Source organism: Bos grunniens, chromosome 3, assembly GCF_055505025.1.
Source record: "Bos grunniens cultivar Pamir isolate PY7600 chromosome 3, Bosgru_T2T1.0, whole genome shotgun sequence".
In the NCBI taxonomy this organism is placed as follows: Eukaryota; Metazoa; Chordata; class Mammalia; order Artiodactyla; family Bovidae; genus Bos; species Bos grunniens.
In genome coordinates this window covers 75,553,395-75,575,683 of record NC_141167.1, presented here as the reverse complement: position 1 = coordinate 75,575,683, position 22,289 = coordinate 75,553,395, and the positions used below count along the sequence as shown (strand labels likewise).

General features: G+C 35.3%; 1 protein-coding gene across 1 annotated transcript in view; it reads left to right on the top strand.

The window, feature by feature from the left end:
- DPYD (dihydropyrimidine dehydrogenase) overlaps nucleotides 1-22,289 on the top strand; it is a 927,694-nt gene that overhangs the window by 372,235 nt on the left and 533,170 nt on the right. The window contains exons 9-10 of the mRNA XM_086391370.1: nucleotides 9,894-10,001; nucleotides 11,718-11,887. Coding sequence (XP_086247496.1) covers nucleotides 9,894-10,001; nucleotides 11,718-11,887 — 278 coding nt within the window. The remainder of the gene's footprint in view (nucleotides 1-9,893; nucleotides 10,002-11,717; nucleotides 11,888-22,289) is intronic.

Below are 22,289 nucleotides of genomic sequence, written 5' to 3'. Positions count from 1 at the left end.
CTATTGGAGAAGGCAATGGCACCCCGCTCCAGTACTCTTGCCTGGAAAATCCCATGGATGGAGGGGCCTGGTGGGCTGCAGTCCATGGGGTCACGAAGAGTCGGACACGACTGAGCGACTTCACTTTCACTTTTCACTTGCATGCATTGGGGAAGGAAATGGCAACCCACTCCAGTGTTCTTGCCTGGAGAATCCCAGGGACAGGGGAGCCTGGTGGGCTGCTGTCTATGGGGTCACACAGAGTCGGACACGACTGAAGTGACTTAGCAGCAGCAGCAGCATTGGTATAATAGAACTTGTAGATATTTTCTACATGAAATCATAAAACCAAAGTGAAATGCATTTGTTATGTTGTAGGAATTATTATGTTTGTTTACTTTATTCTCTTCTCCAATGCTTTTTTACCCCCAGTACTTTTAAAATTTTCTTATTTTTATAATGAAATACAAAAAAAGTAAAAAGATCTTAGTTCAGCCTCTATCCAAAATTATATGAACGTTCATTACTTCTCTTAGTTCTGGATGTCATTATTGTTATATGTCTTTGTATAGAAGAAGACCTTATGAAATGGGAAAAAATATGAGATGATTTCATTCATAACATTTTTTGAAAGTCTTCATCTTGCTATGCTCTAATGAATTATGTGATCCATACAATTAATGCTTGTGGTCAGTCACATAGAGAAGGACTAGACTGTGGTTATACACAACAGATGTTTAATGGGGATTTAAAAATCAGTGAAATGAATACTATTGTGATGCATGGTGATCTGATTTCATATGTATTATATAGAATCACTCTATTCTTTCTGAATTCAGTCTGAACACTCAGAGCTAAACATATTTACAGTGGGGTATCAGAAAAAATGAGGGGAGTTTTATTGAGAAAATAATCACAATAGGGCATCATTGATCTGTTCTCTTTCCAGTCAATATATAGATCCTAGAATGATAACCCTTATGGCACTGTTTTCCCTTGGAAATAAGATATAAATCCTTTGAGCCATATAAATGATTTTTAAGTGAGATGAAGAACTTTATAATCCATTGTGGAATTGTAAAATGCTTAGGCCCTTGAAAAGAATACTTTACTTCCATATTGTAATCTCAACTGTTCAGGCTTGATATGGAAATAGTTTACTTTTTCTAAGTATATAAACATGTGTATCCACAAATATGCAAATTTATGACTCATTCCTACATTTACATATCTATATACAGCCATTTAAGTATCTTCTTATAATTAACTACAATATTTTCTGTTTGTGAAAGTGTGTACTATGAATCTTTTATAAACGAGTCTTTATTATCCACAGTTTTTGTATTTTGAAGTGAAAGTCAGTCATGTCTGACTCTTTGTGACCTATGGACTATACAGTCCATGAAATTTTCCAGGCCAGAATACTGGAGTGGGTAGCCTTACCCATCTCCAGGGGATCTGCCCAACCCAGGGATCGGACCCAGATCTCACGCATTGTAGGCAGATGTTTACCAGCTGAGCTGTCAGGGAAGTCCTTTTGAATTTTACCAGACAGTAATAATAACTTACATTTGAATGTTATTTTAGATTTAGTCAGAGTGCTTTTTAAAAAACCTTCCAAAGTGCTTTTATGCATAATTTTCTACCTCATTTTCAGAACAATCTCATACATAAGTCAGGAATATCTTCATTCTAAAAGCAAGGCAGTTAACTTGACTTACTGTGGTAATCATTTTGCAATATATACAAATATTGAATCATGTTGTACACCTAAAACTAATATATTTCAATTATGGCTTAATAAAACATATATACATTAAAGAAATTAATTTGAGAGCCATATAGGCTGTATATTGTCACTCTGCTCATTTAACTTATATGGAGACTATATTATGTGAAATGCCAGGCTGGATGAAACACAAGATGGAATCAAGATTGCAGGAGAAATATCAATAACCTCAGATATGCAGATGACACTACCCTTATGGCAGGAAGCAAAGAGAACTAAAGAGCCTCTTGATAAAAGTGAAAGAGGAGAGTGAAAACCTGGCTTAAAACTCAACATTCAAAAAACTTAAGATCATAGCACCTGGTCCCATTACTTCACATGAAATAGATGGGAAAACAATGGAAACAGTGACAGACTTTATTTTTTTGGGCTCCAAAATCACTTCAGATGGTGACTTCAGCCATGAAATTAAAAGATGCTTGCTCCTTGGAAGAAAAGCTATGACCAACCTAGACAGTATATTAAAGATGAGACATTACTTTGCCAACAAAGGTCTATATAGTCAAAGCTATGGTTTTTCCAGTAGTCATGTATGTAAGATTGTTGGACCATAAAGAAAGCTGAGTGCCAAAGTATTGATGCTTTTTAACTCTGGTGTTGGAGAAGAGTCTTGAGAGTCCCTTGGACTGCAAGGAGGTCAAATCAGTTAATCCTAAAGGAAATCAGTCCTGAATATTCATTGGAAGGACTGATGCTGAAGTTGAAGCTCCAATGCTTTGGTCACCTGATGCAAAGAACTGACTCATTGGAAAAGACCTGATGTTTGGAAGGACTGAAGGCAGTAGAAGGGGATGACAGAGGATGAGATAGTTAAATGGCATCACCCACTCAATTGACGTGAGTTTGAGTAAGCTCCAGGAGTTGGTGATGGACAGGGAAGCTTGGCATGTTGCAGTCTATGGGGTCTCAAAGAGTTAGACAGGACTGAATGACTAAACTGAAAACTGAACTGAATGATCTTCTAGCTGCCTAAGGTTCTGGGAGGGATTGGAGGCAGGAAGAGAAGGGGACAACAGAGGATGAGATGGCTGGATGGCATCACCAACTCAATGGACATGAGTTTGGGTAAACTCCGGGAGTTGGTGATGGACGGGGAGGCCTGGCGTGCTGTGATTCATGGGGTCACAAAGAGTTGGACAGGACTGAGCCACTGAACTGAACTGAACTGAAGGTTACTTAAGGAAGCCCCTGTGGTTAATTTGTATCCATTGTGTGCCTAGAGCATGTTCAGGAATTAGAAAAGTCTCTGTGGTTATTTTGTAGCATATCTCTGAGCTATCCTGGGCCTGTCTGGGTTGGGATTAAGAGATCAATTTCCACCTTTTTGGGCTAGGCCACCCCTCCTTGCTCATGCCTATTTTCTTACCTAAAAATTCTAACCAGTCTGTCCAGTACTGACAGTTTAAATGCTCAGGAGTGTTAATTGTGTATATCATGGATGAGATGAGCATTTAATTTATATCTAGCCAAATGTATCATTTGATTATATTAAACAAAGGCTTTCAGGGAAAGAATATAAATAGAAGGAAACATGAATTTCACATCTATGCAAAGAGCTTTACATGTATTGTTTTCATTTTATTCTCCTAACAAACCTAAGATAAGGCTGCAGCTGCCCAGAAAGAATAATTTGCTTGCCCAAGGTCATAATTGCCAGTAAGTGCTAAAACTAGAATTTTAATGCAGAAATGACTTAGATGTTTCACTCTTATTCAGTATGCTGTGTTTACAAATGCTAGAAATAAGTAAGTTGATGTTAAGATACTTAAAAAGATTTAATAAACAAAAATAAAACCAATGGTTACAGAGGGACATTTCTTACAGAGGCACAGGTGCATAGCTGTGGTAGATAGCTTAGTGTCCCTTAGAGTTTGTTTAATGAATCCATGTTTAATCGTCACGTTATTGTTCTTCCTAATGTAGCACCATTCCCCGAACCAGGCTTAGCAGTGAGGACTGAGATCACACAACATGCTTGCTTCTTTGAGAAGAAAACAAGGTCTCAGATACAGAAGTACTGAGTAAAGTAGAACACTTAGGACATTTACCATCAGCTACATTTTGCTGTGTACAGCCAGTAGACTTGAGAGTAGGACATAGTCAGTGGGATTTTATGTCTATTAAAATCTTATTAAAAAAGCACTTGTGTGAAATAACAAGATTGAAGAACCTGCCGAGACAGTTCAGCATCCTAGAGTACTGCCTTTTCTCATAAACCACTCTTTTGCCGGGTCCCTGAGGCAGTCTCACAGTGTTGTGTGCTGTCTTCTCCACTTCTGTGGGGTGTGTGAGGCTGTCTCCAGTGACAGGTCTATCTGGTCACCATCTTTCCCGTGATAGCTTAGCTGTCATTCGAATGAGAGGGTCACACTAATGCTTGCTCAAATCAATTAACACGGAATAAGGGACCCAGTGAAGTAACAACCGCAGGTATTACATATAAAATCTGAGAAATTCACAAACATGCCCATCCTATAATGGCTATGAAGACTCATCCTTTGAAACTTATTCCTCCTCTATTACTTACTAGATGGTAACATGAAACAGAATATTTAATATCATGTTAATGTTCATTGAAGTTGTGTAGAACTTAATATGGAGCGCAAATAATTTACTGTATACCCTGCTGTTGTTTATCCTGTAGTTGCTCCAGAGGGAGCTGCTTCAGAAACAAAGCAGAGATACAGATTTCAAAGAATATCAAATCATTGAAAAATAACCAGTAGACAGCCAAGAGGAATACACTAAAGGAGGAAAACATTTTCAAAAGGAATTATGCTAGGGAAAGTAATCACAAAACAAAGACACAGTCTAGAGAAGCAGCCAGTCTTTTCTCTCCCACTAGAGAGGAACATTCTGTGTTGTATATGTATCCAGAGCTTTACAGTCAATCTTAACACAGTTTAAGATTGAATGATTAATTTAGGTATCACTTGTTATGTAGCAACACATTATAACATGGCCTAATTAAAACCTTGTATATGGCAAAGGCAGCATTTTCAAGTTAAAACATACACACTCTATAGTCAGATTGTCCAGGTTAGAAACTGGCATTGCTACTTCTTTCTTCTATGACCTTCCACAGAGTTACTTAATCTTTATGTTCATCAGAATTCTCTTATCTGCAATGCAGATAATAAAGAGTTGTCTTACAGAGTTGTTTGGAGAATTAAATGAGTTGGTATATAAAAATCACCTGCCTATAAGTCAGACACTTAAAACAGTGCCTGTAAATAATCAATACATGTTAAGTCAGATTTTCTGTAATGTAAGCAAAATTTTGTCTTTTCTTTTTTTTGGAGAATTGAAAATAATAATCTTTCAGTGCTTCTTAAGAAGGTGTTCCTTTGTATAAATACATGATGGAAAACCAAAAACTTCAGTAACTATTCTAGGGGAACAAAGAAACTATCTGGCCTTATTGAAAGACAAAGAACACTATACATATATTATACTGAGCTGTTTTGTTCGTCAAATCTTTGTCAATTTCTCTTTATTCATAAACCTCCTTCTTCCCACTGAAAGATGAATTAAAAAGTCATTTCAGTGCCATTTTGAAATCATCTTAGTATAGACACGTACCTTATTTATTAATATGCCTCCTACTCTCAGGGAAATCTTCCTTTGATAGATGGGTATTTGCAAGTTTCATTATCTTTCGTATTTCACTTAAGGTTGCTTCATTTTTCTTCTTTTGTAGCACTTTGTTTAAATTTGCTAAAGTTTAATACTTTACTTTTATTTAAGCTTTATTCTTTCCTTGCCACAAGATGTAGAATTTGAAAAAAAAAAAAAATAGAAAGTACCAAATAATCAGTTCAGTCTCTCAGTCGTGCCTGACTCCTTGCGACCCCATGAACCGCAGCACGCCAGGCCTCCCTGTCCATCACCAACTCCTGGAGTTCACCCAAACCCATGTCCATCGAGTTGGTGATGCCATCCAACCATCTCATCCTCTGTCATCCCCTTCTCCTCCTGCCCTCAATCTTTCCCAGCATCAGGGTCTTTTCCAATGAATCAGCTCTTCACATCAGGTGGCCAAAGTATTGGAGTTTCAGCCTCAACACCCAGGACTGATCTCCTTTACGATGGGCTGGTTGGATCTCCTTGCAGTCCAAGGGACTCTCAAGAGTCTTCTCCAACACCACAGTTCAAAAGCATCAATTCGTCTGAGCTCAGCTTCCTTTATAGTCCAACTCTGCTTCTGTTGGGTCTATACCATTTCTGTCCTTTATTGAGCCTGTCTTTGCATGAAATGTTCCTTTGATATCTCTAATTTTTCTTGAAGAGATCTCTAGTCTTTCCAATTCTATTATTTTCCTCTATTTCTTTGCATTGATCACTGAGGAAGGCTTTCTTATCTCTCCTTGCTATTCTTTGGAACTCTGCATTCAAATGGGTATATCTTTCCTTTTCTCCTTTGCTTTTCACTTCCCCTATTTTCACAGCTAACCCTATCTTAATAGCTAATATTTATTGAGCATTTACTATGTACTAGGTCCCAATGCTTTGTATTCCTTTAAATCTCACATCTATGCAAGAATATAATTATTATTCCTGTTTTAGAAATGCAGAGGTAGAAGATCAGAGAGAGTAATGAATTATTTCAGGGCTCTCTCAAATGATAAAAACTTTAGGAAATATAAGATAGAAAGAGTGGTATAATATATTTGAAAAATTTGGCTTATACAGTTGTGGAAGTTGACGAATCTGAAAGGTATAGGTCAGGGCAGCAGACAGACAGAACTTCTTCTTCCTTAAGGAAACATTTTATTTCTTAAGACCTTTGAACTTATTGGATGAGGCCTACCCAGGTTATTGAAGTAATTTCCTTTACTTAAAATCAAATGATTATAGATATTACTACATCTATATAATGCCTTCACAGTTATACCTAGATTAGTGTTTGGTTGATAATTTGACAGGCATACTTAGCTAGGTATACATAAAACTAGCATAGAAACTTATAGAAAACCACAGTCAGAAATATGAGAGAGGACGAACTCATGCCAAAATCTGATGACAAAACCCTATTCCTAATCACCCAAGAGCCGTCATGGTTAGCAGAGGATTAGGGTACTTCTGACAGCTGGGCTGGAGTACCTGAGAGTCTGTGAGAAGAGGTTCAGATACATGGTCCTATTGGATGACCAGCCACCCAGGTGGGAGAGAAGGGCTCCATGGACCTTGGGAATCTCAAAGTGTGCGTGAACTGGGATGTGGCTAAATAGGCTGCAGAGATAACCCAGTCATAATGACCCTGTCTAGTTACTGGCTCATTTTTCCTCTCCTCAAGCCAATATCTATAGGTCAGGATATGTAACTGGTGCCCTCCGGAACATTTACAGGGAGAATCTGAGCTAGTAAATGTTAAATTCATTACAGTGATAAATGCAGAGTGGGGTGAAAACAGGAAACACAGTCATCTTTGTCAGTGTCTGATTCAAGTGAAAAAGGGAAATTTAAATTTTACCAAAGCTTTTTTCTCATGAAATAGTTCTCGTGGAGAGAAAAAAAATCATCATCTCTGTGGGTCAGCTAGTGCACTTAATAAGAATGCCTTGCATTTCTTTATATAACAGTTATTTTAGCAGTGGGTCTACAGAAATTAAGCACAGATGTAAATCTCCATTTTGCCTTAGTCCTAGCAAATAGTGAAAAAGATCAGATTAGGAATTAGTAAAGGAATGATCTTAGACTTTGTTACCAGAAACTGAAATTCTTATCCACCACTTGCATTCTCTGTGCTTTATTTTTGATCTGCCTTAAACATTTTTCCTTATCATATCACCTTGAAATTGCAAAACACTTCACATTATTTTCCTTGTTGTTTATTGTTTTTTAACAGGAAAATGAGAAAATGAGTATCATAGAACATACACAATCTCTGTGGTATAGTAATATAAGAGGAGTGACACGTCATTATTTAAATATATATGTCTATTTATATATATGTATATAAAATGATTTATATTCCTTTGACTAATCAAATGTAGCTTAAACTACAATCATCTTAATAACTTTTGAGAAAATTTATTTTGTCATTAGGATATTCAAGTACTTAGTCACCTCTTATTTATGTAAGTGTATCCACCCCCATCTCAGTCTTTCTAAAATAATTACATTAATAACCACACATTTATGTAATAAATGTAATGTAATTATAGGAATAAGTGTAGTGTAATGTAATATAATATGTTGCCATGTTACAAATAGACTAAAGTATATTCATCAATGTCAGCAAATGAAGAAATAAACTTATCCTCCTTTCAGTTATAGAGAAGTAAGACAAAGGCAAGTCAAATGATTTGTTTAACTTTCTTAAATAATTAAAATAACTTAAAATAATGCTTTTAGAATAATCTAAATACAAAAGGCAAATGTTTTCGGGGAGTAAATGGAGGAGGTGATGGACAAGGAAGAAAAACGTTTGATTTAATTTGAAGGGACAGGAGTGGTTTATTGCTGGCTACAAACTCAATCCACAAGCCCCATTCAGTTTTCAGGTCAAATATTGTATCTACCTTATCTCACACAACAAAACTCATCCCTTGCACCATGCTTTTTGCTCTTTGTATCCACCAACTACCATTGCCCTTCATTTAACTCTGAAATAAACTCCTACTTCTCTGGAATGGCCTATTGGTCTACTGAATTTTAGATAGTAAATAACATTAAATTTAAATTTCCTCCTTATGGAATTGAGATGAAAAGTTTTCCTGTAGTGAAGTGAAAGCTATCAGATTTGTTTCAATTGTAGTTTGAAAACATTTTAGTTGCCTATTCATATTCTTTTCAAACTGTTGGCAATTATTTCCTAATTAGTTGATACATGAATATTACAGACCATTTGGCAAATAAGGAAAAAAAAAAAAACAAACACAATGGAATATCCTTAATCCCACTCCCAGAAATGATCACTATTCAGATTATATTGCTTATATATATATATGTATATATATTTTTTTACAAAACTTGAATATACAATGCTTTGTGTCCTGCTGGTTTATTTAAAATTGTTTTTTTATTGCAATCTGTTACCACATTTTTCAAATGTTTGTTTTAATAACTGCATTTTATTCTATTATCTTTTTCTTTTCTTAAAATAAAATTGTATTATTCATTCTGTTGGCATTTTTGTATTCCACTATCCTTTCTTTGTCTCTCTCTTTCATTTTTTTTTTCAATTACCATTTTTGTACATTAAACCTTTATTTGCATGTCTTAGTGTTTTCTTATGATAGATTCAAAACTTTTTTTAGAAGTTGAGCACCAGTTTCTACTAAATTTCTACCAAAGGAGCATAACAAATCCCATTTTTAACCTTGCCATATGGTGTAGTTTTCTTAAATCCTTTACTTTTTAATAGAAGAAAAATCATATCTCATTGTTTTAACTGGCAGTTCTTATATTACTAAAGGGTTTAAGTTTTCTGGTGCTTATAAGCTGTATTTTTTTTTTTATCCCGTTTTTATTATCTTTGTTTATTCTTCTATTGAGAATTAATGTTTCTTATTAAAATTGAGAAATGTCTTTATATAGAAAAGACATTTTATTTGTCAAAATAGTCTTCTAGCTAATCATTTACTATTTAATTTGTGTATATTTTGAAATGTAGAAGTAGTTGAATTTTTGTGGTAAAACTCTTTTCCTTTGAAGTCTTTTAGTCTTTTTTCCCCCTTATAATTAGCTTCCATATTTAGGAACTAGATAAATACAAATTCACATTTTCATTTAGTTTTTTTGATAATTTTTTATACTTAGCACTTTAGTACTCAGAAATATTATTTTTGTTATGAGGAAAGAGTATAAGCGGATTTCCCTCTTAACACTATATGTGTGTATTCATGTTTTTAATTATGTGTACATAAATGTGTGATTTATGACGTATGCTTTACATATACATCAAAAGTACAATTTATCAAGTACAAAAATTTTATATCAAAAGTACACTCTGATGTCTGTTACATTGTTTTCTGTACACTTTTATATTCATTTGGTTATATTTTTTTTTCTTTTAGAACCACATCATTTTAATGAGTGTAGCTTTCTACTTTCTTTCTAATGGTCGGTAAGAAAAGTCACTCTTCTTGCTAATAATATTTTATAAATTTGTATTACTTAGGTTTGCCAGAACCCAAGAAGGATCACATCTTCCAAGGCCTGACACAGGACCAGGGGTTTTACACTTCCAAAGACTTTCTGCCTCTTGTAGCCAAAAGCAGTAAAGCAGGTATCACCAATTGTCTTCTGTTCCTAATACTGCCTATGTTGTTATATGTATTATACAATTATGTTAAATCCAGGATCAGTAGGAAAATTTCCAGATCTCCTGTTCATCCTTCATAATAGCAAGGTAAAAAAAAAAAATCTGATATGATTGTTAGCCAGAATCACATAACTGTCCATCCTCCTAATAGAACATCATCATAAGGACTTTTCACTGTATTATATACAGGTCTAAATTGCATTATGAAAAGTTGCTTCAAAATAAGAGTGCCTTAACAAACATCAGAAGGTGTTCTTATAAGAAACTGCAGCAATTTCACTTTGGGAACTATTTTTGTTTGTTTGTTTTAAAATGGGGCAAGTGATCGTGTCTTCTTTATTTCTATCCACACAAGCAGAAAGATTCAGTCCCTTCTTGAACCACAGTTTTATGAAATTAAAGTAAAACATTTTGATGACTACCCTAATACCTAGTCTCTGTGTGCTATCACTTCACATAACAGGAAGATGAACCGGAAGCTATGCTTGTCTTCTGCTGTGACTAGGCTAGGGTCATCATCTTAGTGAGAAGGAAACTACAGGGTATTCCCTAAAAACCAATAGCCAAACTCCTTAAATACATACTTTTAAAGAATTCTGAACTTAAGCTGTTCTAACATATAATTACCTACTGAAAACATAAGAACTTACATTTATTCTCCTAAATTGAAAAATACAAGAAACTGCCTCTCTTAGATCAATCTGCAGAATTTTACAGCTAAAGTTGTGTACTATCTTTATCTTTTTCTTCCAAGAGAACATGATGCTTGCTAGGAAAGCAAGAATATCTTAGTACACATAGTATGTATTTGAGAGTTACAGGGGCTAATTATGTAACCCCAAACAGAAACTTTCAAGCAAAATGATAACACTAAGTTATCTTTGTACCATTTCAAAAATTATAGTAATTTATCTTGTCACCAATTTTATTTAATCCAATAATACAATGCTACCTAATATATAGCAAACACCTGCCTTTCACTTTTTAAAAGAATCTTCATGTGGACATTAAATCTTTATATAAATGCTGTTGAAAAATGCTCACTTGGAGATTAATATTTTTATTGTTCAATTTTACAGGAAAAAGCAAAAAGAAAAGGGAAAAAGTTTTAACTATTTGAAGAAAATAATTCTTAGAAATTCTTCAGTTACATAAAGGGAACAGACTCAGCATGTTAATTTTCAAAATTTACCAAATATAATATACAACAGGGCTACACATTAGAAATCTACACATTAGATTTCTTATGATATCTAAATAAAATGTTGTAATGAAATACTGCAGATTATTAACCCAGATCACAAGGATCACTCTTTTCCTTCTAAAAAAAAACTTAATGACAGTAAGTTAAAAATACACATCACAACTTTGACAAAGAGAGTTTTAATTGGTTAATTCCAGCTTCTTAAGACTCAAACTCTTCAAAATATGTTATAAATATCCTTCTAGAAAGAAAAAAAAAGAAGTTAAAGGTATTGACTATGAAATTACATATATGAGCATATTTTTAAAGTGGGAATAAAACTGTCTTTCAATGAAGCAGAATAATTTGATAGTGACACTCCATCCTGGAAAACTGCAAGATGCAATTTTACACTGCTTTGAGTACAAGTATCTTTTGAGCTGTCATGCAGAAATGGTTTCTCTACTTGAAAATGGGGTTTTCCTTTCATCATTCAGGAATGTGCGCCTGTCACTCTCCATTGCTGTCGATACGGGGAACCGTGATTGTACTCGGAGCTGGAGACACAGCTTTCGACTGTGCAACATCCGCTTTACGTTGTGGAGCCCGCCGAGTGTTCATCGTCTTCAGAAAAGGCTTTGTTAATATAAGAGCTGTCCCTGAGGAGGTAAAAAAAAAAAAAAAACCGTCAGAAAATATGGAGTTGTAATGCAACAGATTTTAGAAGATACAACTGTTAATGTGCAGGCTCTTAGTTTAAATCACTAGAATGTTCTTCAGATTGTGAAGTGCAAATTTTAAAATTTCTGGGTTACCCATAGTTGCTATTTTTTAGTACAGACATTCAAAGGAAAAGAAAATTATTTTATAACACTGATTTGGATAAAATGAATTTATCTTTGTCATTTCACAAGTGCTTCTTACTCTGTGTTAATATCATTGAAAGATGTTGTATTTAACTAGTAACAGTGGAATGTGCTAAGTCTTCCATATCCTAACGATAGATACTCTTCCCAAAATGATGCATGGATATTAGGAGAATGTGGTAATTAGAGACATTCAAAATTTTCTGTAAACCAAATTTACAAGCTACATTTAAATATATATATATACACACATATATATGTCATAGTCAATTCATTATTCTATGAAGCCAATAGAACAAGGGGATTATCGTTTATTTTTTGAGCTCTAATGTAAGCATTATTTAGAATTAATTAGTTAACTACTAAAAATGACAGATTTTAAATCATATCATTCTTACAGGAGACTGGTGACCAATCTTGATTGAGACATCAGCTGGGTACATGTACCATAGAGTTCTCAAATTTTAATGTTAAGAAAGATAATACCTTATAAAGGATATTAATTCTGAGAACAGGAACCAAATGTATTTATAGAGAGATAAATTACTTATTTTATACAAATCAGTATTATGAATTTGATTTGCTTTAGAATTCCTGAACATATTTGGAGTCTTTATACTGGGCAAGAATTATAACTGTAGTCAATAGGTAATTTGTCACATGTAGGCTAACTACATTGCAGATTAATCTCACTGAAATATCAGAGTCACCATTGGTTCATGACTGAGTTTAAAATGTCAATTTTATTCTCCAGGGCTTTTCTCCATCCACTCTTTTTCAGACTTTCAAATCTAAGGTGGAGATAGTCTTATAATCCTAGGAGTTTTTTCTGGAGCACTATTTTAGGCATGAATTAGTGCAATGAGGGAGACCTGGGTTTGATCCCTGTGTTGGGAAGATCCCCTGATGAAGGGAAAGGCTACCCACTCTAGTATTCTGGCCTGGAGAATTCCATGGACTGTATAGTCCATGGGGTCGCAGAGAGTCGGACACGACTGAGCAAAAAAGAAAAAAAAAAGTGCAATCTTACATTGATACAAATACAGGGAAAATAGTCATCCTGGAGTAAAGTGACTTGCTTAAGATGAGAGAAGACAGGAGCTAATGTTATTCATCTTTATATCCTCATGTATAGCATAGGACCTCAGCAAATAATAAGTACTTGAACAATTTTGAACTAAGTACTTTACATCTTATTTTTCTAAATCTAAAGCACCTTGAAATTTGGAAGGGAAGACACACAGGAATGGCAATGTCAGTTTACTTCATACTTTATATTATAGTCATCTTCCATTGGCAAGGGTCACTAGAAATGAGTCGTGGCTATTTCTACATAAGTAGAAAACACTCACACACACAAACACAATGAGACCAGATAATTAATTACTTGAGAGGGTAGAAGTTTTGTTTGCTTGTTTGTTTAATCAGCTTAAAGTTTATTGAGCATCCTTTGTGTATCAAGCCTGTTTTAGGCAATTGGAATACAGCAGTGAACATATCAGATAGAAAATCTTGTGCTCATGGAGCTCATACCTGGTAAGGAAAGATACTCGATCAAGCAAGTAGATTGTCACATAAGTGTATGTTGAACAGTGGTTAATGCAATGCAGAACAAAAATTTAAATAGGACTATAAGAAGTGTGAATTTGGGGAGAGGTTATGGTGAAAGAGGGAGAAGGCAATGGCACCCCACTCCAGTACTCTTGCCTAGAAAATCCCATGGACGGAGGAGCCTGGTAGGCTGTAGTCCATGGGGTCGCTAAGAGTCGGACACAACTGAACAACTTCACTTTCACTTTTCACTTTCATGCATTGGAGAAGGAAATGACAACCCACTCCAGTGTTCTTGCCTGGAGAATCCCAGGGACGGGGGAGCCTGGTGGGCTGTCATCTCTGGGGTCACACAGAGTCGGACATGACTGAAGCGACTTAGCAGCATGGTGAAAGAGAAGGTGAGATTTCCATTTTAAACAGGGTGACCCAGGAAAGCCTTTCTATTACTATGACTTTTGGGCATAGGCTTCCCTGGTGGCTCAGAGGTTAAAGTGTCTGCCTCCAATTCAGGAGACCTGGGTTCAATCCCTGGGTCGGGAAGACCCCCTGGAGAAGGAAATGGCAACCCACTCCAGTATTCTTTCCTGGAGAATCCCATGGACAGAGGAGCCTGGTAGGCTACAGTCCATGGGGTTGCAAAGAGTCGGACATGACTGAGTGACTTCACTTTCCTTCTTTTGGGCATAAAAATGAAGACATTGAGGAAATGTAGACATCTGGGAGAAAAATGTTACAGATCAAGGCAAATGCATTCACCCTTGATTGAGGAAGTTTCTTGGACTTTTAGAAATAGAAAAAAAAAGTCAGTATGACTGGAACCGAGTATGAGAGGATAATATGTGCCTATATGTGATGAGGTCTTGTAAGTGTTCCAAAGGCCAGTATTTACTGAGGAAAGAGGAAATCCTTGAACTGGTTTGAGCAGACAAACACCAGGATCTGAGTTAAATTTTAAAAGGATGGCTCTGTTGATAATTGACTAAGGGGGTATTGGGTTAGATGCAGGGAAGCTATTCAGGGGCTAATTGTGAGAGTAGGCTGTTAGATGCTTCCCAGGTGGCTCCGTGGCAAAGAATCTGCCTGCAATGCAGGATATGCAAGTATGATTCCAGGGTCAGGAAGATTCCCTGAAGAAGGGAATGGCAACCCACTCCATATTCTTGCCTCGGAAATGCCATGGACAGAGGAGCCTGGTGGGAACAGTCCATGAAGTCACAAAAGAGTCAGGCACAATTTAGTAACTAAACAACAACAAGGCTATTAGTTGATGTGACTGGTTTATAGGAAGGAAAGGATCAAACTCCAGGCATTGCTCAGTCAGAAGGTCAAGCCTTGGTGGGATGAACTATGGTCATCAAAGTATTGGGAGGAAGCAATGGGTTGGTGGGATAACTTCTTTTATTGCCTGCAGTAGAACTTAGTAGACTCAACCAGAACTGGGGCTTAATTAAAACTAGAAGAACAAATGTTTGGATGTTTATTATTAGTTTACAAGAAATGAAAACATTTACATTGTCTTAAAACCCCTGGGCTGTGAGCTCTATGAGAATGATGCTATGTCATCCTTTTTTTTCTTCCCCTGCCTAGCCCAATGAATGTCACATGAAAAATGTTTAATAAATAATTGTGGAATGAATGTTTTCTGGAGAAAATAAGCATCCAGGGCTTCTAGCATTGAAAAGGCTAACACTTACCAAATTAGCTTAGTTGTTAACAGCATAAGTCATTTGAAGTTTCTTTTGCGAATTCTAGGCAAAAGTTTTCAGTGTTAAAGAAGGAATAATACAGCAACAGAAGGTGCATGGATTTTAGGGTTGGATCACTGGCCTGTGAATATGCATTTTTCAGACTGAGGACTTCCAGTATTTGTAAAGATGGCAAGTTAATACCTCTTGACCATTATTTAATTTTGCATACATCAAAGAGGCCTAGGACATGGTAGTGCTAATGCTTATGAAACTGCTAAGTCAATATCATGTATCTACTTTAAGATAACAGATTTTGAGAATATCCTGAGACAAATTTTTAATGTATATGAAGAATTTAATACCAAATTTAATTTCTTTGTATTTTTTCTATTTCTCATATGCTTTCTACCCCAAATATACACAAACTGCAATCACACTTGGTTTCTATGAAGTCAATGAAGATTGACATTTAGAGCTTTTCTCAAATATGTATATTGTTTATTGGGCTTTGACTCTTGGGTGGAATTTGAAAATAACATAATTTGTCTATTGGTAAAAGGCCTCACTGTCAGGCATGTCAGCATGTATATATCCAAAGCTGTGGTCTAATCCTCAAGTAATTTTTGAAAGAGGAGGGAACTAGAGAACAATATAAAGTTTTCTCACCATTTAATGGCAAATATAAATTACTACCTAGGCCAGTTAGATTTAACAAGAATTTTTACATGGTTAATAACAAAGAACCATATAATTCGATCCATAAATGTTTTAATCTACTAAGTGAAGAATCACTACCCAATAGATGCTGCAGTGACAAGCACATCCCACTTAACTAATCAGAGGTTTTCATACTTTAGTGTGCATCAGAATAACCTGGAGGGGCTTATTCAACACAGCTTACTGGGGCCCCATCCCAGTTTCTGATTTGGTAGGTGTGGGGTGGGCCTGAGAATTTGCATTTTTAACAAGTTCCCTGGTGATGCTGAAGCTGCTGATCCACTGCTCTAATGTATCATCGATCTAGTTTCCCACTGTCTAATTAGAGCTATAAGCAGTGTGCTGTTTTGGGGCATTTTCCATCTTAGTTAAGGAAGCATTAATGCTACAGAATATAAGGTTTGATGAAACGAAGATGTGGAGGCATCATCAGCATATTGATGTAATTCTGATTCCAAATGTCTTTCAGTCTCCCCTGTGGCCTCACACACATGCTAAATAGGATGCTACTGAAAAACTAGCACTTCGCAGCCAAGGGTCCTTAGGGAAACCAGCCAATCATTCAGCACTATCCTCTAAGAAGATGAGGGAAAATCTGTTAATAATTCCCTCCAGAACTTTCTGCAAGCTTAAATAGGTGAGATTAAATTTCACAGGATAACAGAATCCCCCAAAATGCTGGTATTAAAAGCTGTTGACAGATCAGATAGAACTGCAGAAATGCTTTAGGCTGTTGGGAATCCCTAAAAGGAGGCATGAAGGTCAGGACTCAACAGACCCACTTGAGTTGATAAATTTAATGGATAAGGTTGGGGAAGGACTTTGTAGTTCTTATTAATTATTACTGAGAAGAATGCAGTACAAAATTATTTTAATAGCACAGTCCCACACACAGAGAACATACCAAGAACATACTCGGTTTCCCAATAGCAGCAAAACACGATAGATTTGTAATTCTGTTGTTTTAATTTTTGGCTGCACTGAGTTTTTGATGTTGTATGTGGGCTTTCTCTAGTCCTGGCAAGCTGGGCCAACTCTCTTGCTGCGGTGCGTGAGCTTCCATTGTGATGGCTTCTCTTGTTGTGAAGCATGGACTCTAGGGAGTGTGGGTTCAGTATCCTGCACATGTGGGGTCTTTCTGGACCAGGGATTGAACTTGTGTCCCATGCATTGGCAGGCAGATTCTTTTTTTTTTTTTGGCAGGCAGATTCTTTACGAGTGGTCCCCCAGTGAAGTCCTCTGTGATTTTTTTTATATTATTTTTAATTGGAGTATAATTTTGCAGTATTGTGATGGTTTCTGCCAATATCAATATGAATCATCCATAGGCATACCCATGCCCACTTGCTCTTAAACCTCCCTCCCACCTACATCCACCTCCCACCCCTTTAGGTTGTCACAGAGCACCAGCTTTGGGTTCCCTGCATCATGCAGCAGATTCCCAATATGCATTACCTCTGTTGTTTTATTTGGGCTCACTATTTTATTCTACCTGTTCATTTGCCAGAATAATAACTGATTTAACTTTGACAGTGCCTGTTTTCATGTATTTTAGCTGTACAGAAGGTCAGCTATTTTGATAATACTGCTTTATTATTTTTAATAATAAAATAACAGAAGCAGATTGACTGGTCTGCTAGTCAAAAATGTCTTCATCTGTTACCACGACTCTGAAAAAAAAATGCATTTTATGTGAAAAATATGTATCTTTTAATTGAATCCTTCTGGTACCACAGAGCATTCCCCATTTTAGATCATTAATGTGGTATGATCTGCAGGTCTCCTCTGAAGTATTTTTAAGGTCAAATGATCATGTTGAAGCTACATCCGTATTTTCTTTCATCATCTAAATATTACTAGCTAAATATGCCTTTTCTTACCAGTAGCTAATGGTTTCTAGTTTTTATTTAGTTTTAAGAAATATGACTCTGGGACTGTTTTTAGAAAATAACCTTTATAAGCTGGCAAAATTAATTTTGCTTAGTTAAGGGTGATGCTTATAGCAGCTCTTCAGTAGTTACCACCTGCACATCATTTGAGCTGGTGGTCTCCATGGAAAGTAATCAGAGACCCATTAGCTAGGTTAGTGATATGAAGATACCTGCAAACAAACAAATGCACAGTTGTCCCCAGGCACACAAAGTTATTAATGGTAGTTAGGGGCTTTCCTGGTACTGAGATATTAAATACATCTTTAATCATTTATGATGATGTTGGAATGACATTCCAAGGATCTGTATGTGTTTACCTTTTTGAAAAGACTGAAATTTCAGAGAATGGAATAGTCACAAAAGGAATTAACCCAAAGTTGAAGTACTTGGGTCTAGGTTATGTATTTTAGTCTGATATGCCCATCTATAAAATCAGTGTTATAACTATATGCTTCTAAAATTTCTTCTATTCCCCAAGTTGTGTATTTTGAACATTTAGGAAAAATATGCGAATGATACAGAATGTGCACAGGAAGGCTTTATCTCTTCATGAAATGACAGGAAGTCTGTATTGAAAATTTTGGCAATATCTATAAATACTACACTTGAAACAAGTTGCAATTAATGTGTCCCCAGTCAGTTGGTGAGGTAAAATCTGCTGCAATCAAGACATGGATATTGAAGAAGCTGACAGGTGAGACTGTCAGAATTCTACACTACATGTGATAATTTAGATAGTAAGTGAAAAACAAGGACTGTAAACAGGCCAGAAGCCAAAAAAATGCTTGTGCCCATTCAAGATTATATATATTCTAAATGCTTACTTATTTTCAAAAATCCCAAGGGATGGCTACATCATGTTTATTTAGGAATATCTGTAGAGCTAAAAACAATGTACCTTTTAAAAAAGTTTACCAGCTTTCCCATGTATGTATTGATGCCATGGTTGTTCAGTTAGTAAGTCATGTCCAACTGTTTGTGATCCCATGGACTAAAGCATGCCAGGCTTCCCTGTCCATCACTATCTCCTGGAGTTTTAAATATAATATATATTATATACACATACATACACACAGATTCATTAATAGTGCACATTTTAAACTGGTGTCAATTCATTATCAAACTATATTAAACAATGGCATTTTGTTATTACTCTATTAAACTTTATGTTGTCATTACTCTATTAACTTTTATGTGAAATTTAGAAGATCCTCTTCCATTAATAATGTTCATCTCAGCTTCCCAATATCTTCTTTCCTTTTTTACAAGTTGAAAATATTAAAAACTAATTTATGTAATTTTAAAAAACATATTTGTCATGCATGCAGTTTAAAAGATATAAATGAAAAGCACATATGAGTTAATACAAAACCAAAATGAAACATTGTCATTCTTTTTAAAAGTGATTTTTTTTTTCTCTTAAAAAAGATCAACTCATCCTTCAAGGTCTGTTCTAAATGTCATTTTCTCTTTGAAGGCTTCCTTAGCTCCATCCTAATTAGCCTCTCCCTCCTGTGAGATCTTACAGTTCTTTATGCTTCCTATATTATGACACTTATAGAGTAGTTATTACTTTATACTCATCACACAAAGGGCAATCTCCTTCAAATGGTTTGGCTCATTCAACTTGAGTTTGACTGAAAATGTAGAATAGTGCTTGGTCCAAGTCAACAGATCAGTGAAGCATGTTGAATAAAGTACTTTGCTGCTGCTGCTAAGTCACGTCAGTCGTGTCCAACTCTGTGCGACCCCATAGACGGCGGCTCGCCAGGCTCCCATCCCTGGGATTCTCCAGGCAAGAACACTGGAGTGGGTTGCCATTTCCTTCTCCATAAAGTACTTTAGCGGCATTGAAAACCTTATAGGAAGACTTTAAATGAATATAAAGTTATTAAAATATGTAATTTATATTTTATGCATATATATACTTCAAAATTACTTCTGATAGCTTTTGAATAAATAGTTCATTCAATTATTTATCAATATATATTAATCTAAATTTTTAAAGTTTATTTTATTACAATATCAACCTAGCATTGCAAGTAGATTGAAAATGTCAATTTTCCTTGGCCTTCAAACTCTGAAAAGATAGCTATGAATTTAGAAAAAAAGAAAGAAAAAAAAAGAAATTCAACCAAGCAATATATGAAATCAAAATTAAAAATCAGTAAAAAATATAGAACCAGAGAGGATTAGCAAGTTGCACAAGACATAAGATCCAAATTTGTACAGAATTTGTACGAAGAGGCATTTCAAGATTGAAGAAGGTATTACAAAGGCACCAACCTAATACAGAAGATAATCTAGTGAGACATTCCAACAATAGCTTGACTGTATTCCAACAAATATTCTAACAAATATCTTGTGAGATATCCCACTAACAGCTTGATTGTAGCAAAATCTAAGATGAGGATTAATAAAAGCTCATCAGATTTAAGAACATTTTGTCAGTCATAAATGAGTAATGTTTAAAAATACTCTCTTCTTTTAAAAATGATGTATTTCATAATACCCGTGCAAAGGCATTTTAAGCCTCTAAATTACACCACACATTGCATCTCTGGTTTTTGTAGCTTCATCATGACACAGCATAGTTAAGGGGCAACTATATCCAATGTGTAGTACAACTCTCATTGGAGAAATGTTTCTTTCTGTTCAAGATTCTTCCGTTTTAAAACCTTACAGTTAAAAGATGCCAAATACTTGTAACACCATAGGAAATAGTAAAAAAAAGTAACCTCAACTTGTGGTTTCAGCAAACTTTTGCCTAGAAAAGAATAATTGCAGAGTTAGCTTGTATATTCCAGAGACTGGTAAGCACATCAATTGCTCTGCATTCCACCACAGACTGTGAGTCTGTATAAGTCAAAAAGTACAAAATATATTAAGCTGTTTTTAATAAATTAAAGGAGATGTGATCAGGAGTAGATTTTCAGAGTTTACTGTCTCTTTTATCTTCCTTTGTCTCCCTGGTAACCAAAACAACCAGAAGATTGGATTGTGAAGTCAAACTCACATGAATTAGAGTTATAACTTGTATCCAGCTTTATTAATAATTTCAAGGATACAAGTAAACATGAAGTGTGCGGTAAACAAGAAAAGGTACAAGGCTGCCATCTTGTTGCATCAGGGTATGCTTTGATCCAGAATAACGTAGTCTCTAAGTAACATTAGTAGCTCTATCACTTACACAAAACGAAGTTGTTTTAACTATAAAATATCTCCAGTTTATACGCAGATAGTCACATAGTTAACATGACTGTTTAGAGAGAGCTATGCTGCATAAATCCCAGGTTTTGTTTACCTTAGCAGTCCTAGACTAGCAGGTATACCTTGGCAAAAGCATTACAAGGATAACTGCTCTCCCAGTTGCAAATGCTGATTGATAGCTTGTTTCCATTAGCATGTTTACAAGGGGATTTGACCAGGTCGCTTTCTTTCTTGAGATAAACTCTTTTGCCATCCTACATCTTCTCTCACTGAAGGAAGATAATCTGTTTCATACCAGAATTTCTAACTAATTCCTACTCATCTTTCAAGATTAGTTTATATTTTACATTTTTCAGGCAGCCCTTTTGTGACCTGCACAACTGCTGTTTAAAATAACCCTTTTATGTGCCATTAAAACAGAATGTGTTTATATGTTATCACAAAATATAATTGCATATTTGTTTCTTTTTCTGAGATTTTTGAAAGTAGGAATTATTTTATTAACTACAGCACGTAGCACCATTCTTGTATATAATAAGGACTTAATAAATGTTGGCAAGTTAATACATCAATAGTGTTCTTATTATGTAGTATGAATAATTTAATAGTGATGAAGTAAAAGATAATATTTTCCAAGATTATCACTGGCCAATACAGACTATCAAACAATTTTGATTTGAAATAACATCTCTGAGGTCCTCATGTTCATATATTGATAGAACTGATCACTTGTTGAATGTCTGGCTGTTAGACGATAATCTGTACAAAGAATATTGTTTCTTCACATCATTTCTCCAACTTTGGCAATTAGAATTTAATGTATGCTGGTTTTGAGTTCTGCTCATTATGGCTTATAACCTATGCTTACTTTGTCTATATGCAATCTAAAAATGAGTTGACATCATGCTTTTAATTATAGTAAATTATGTTGTTTCATAATTTCCACAGTACGATGCCTGTAATATTAATCAGAGCAAATCATCACATTACATAAAGTTAATCATTAAAATGATGATCTTTATTGCATGCTATAGCACTCTATTTTTATTTCACTCTGCATCAACCACATATCTTCCCCGAATATGGAGGTAAAAATCAAAGCT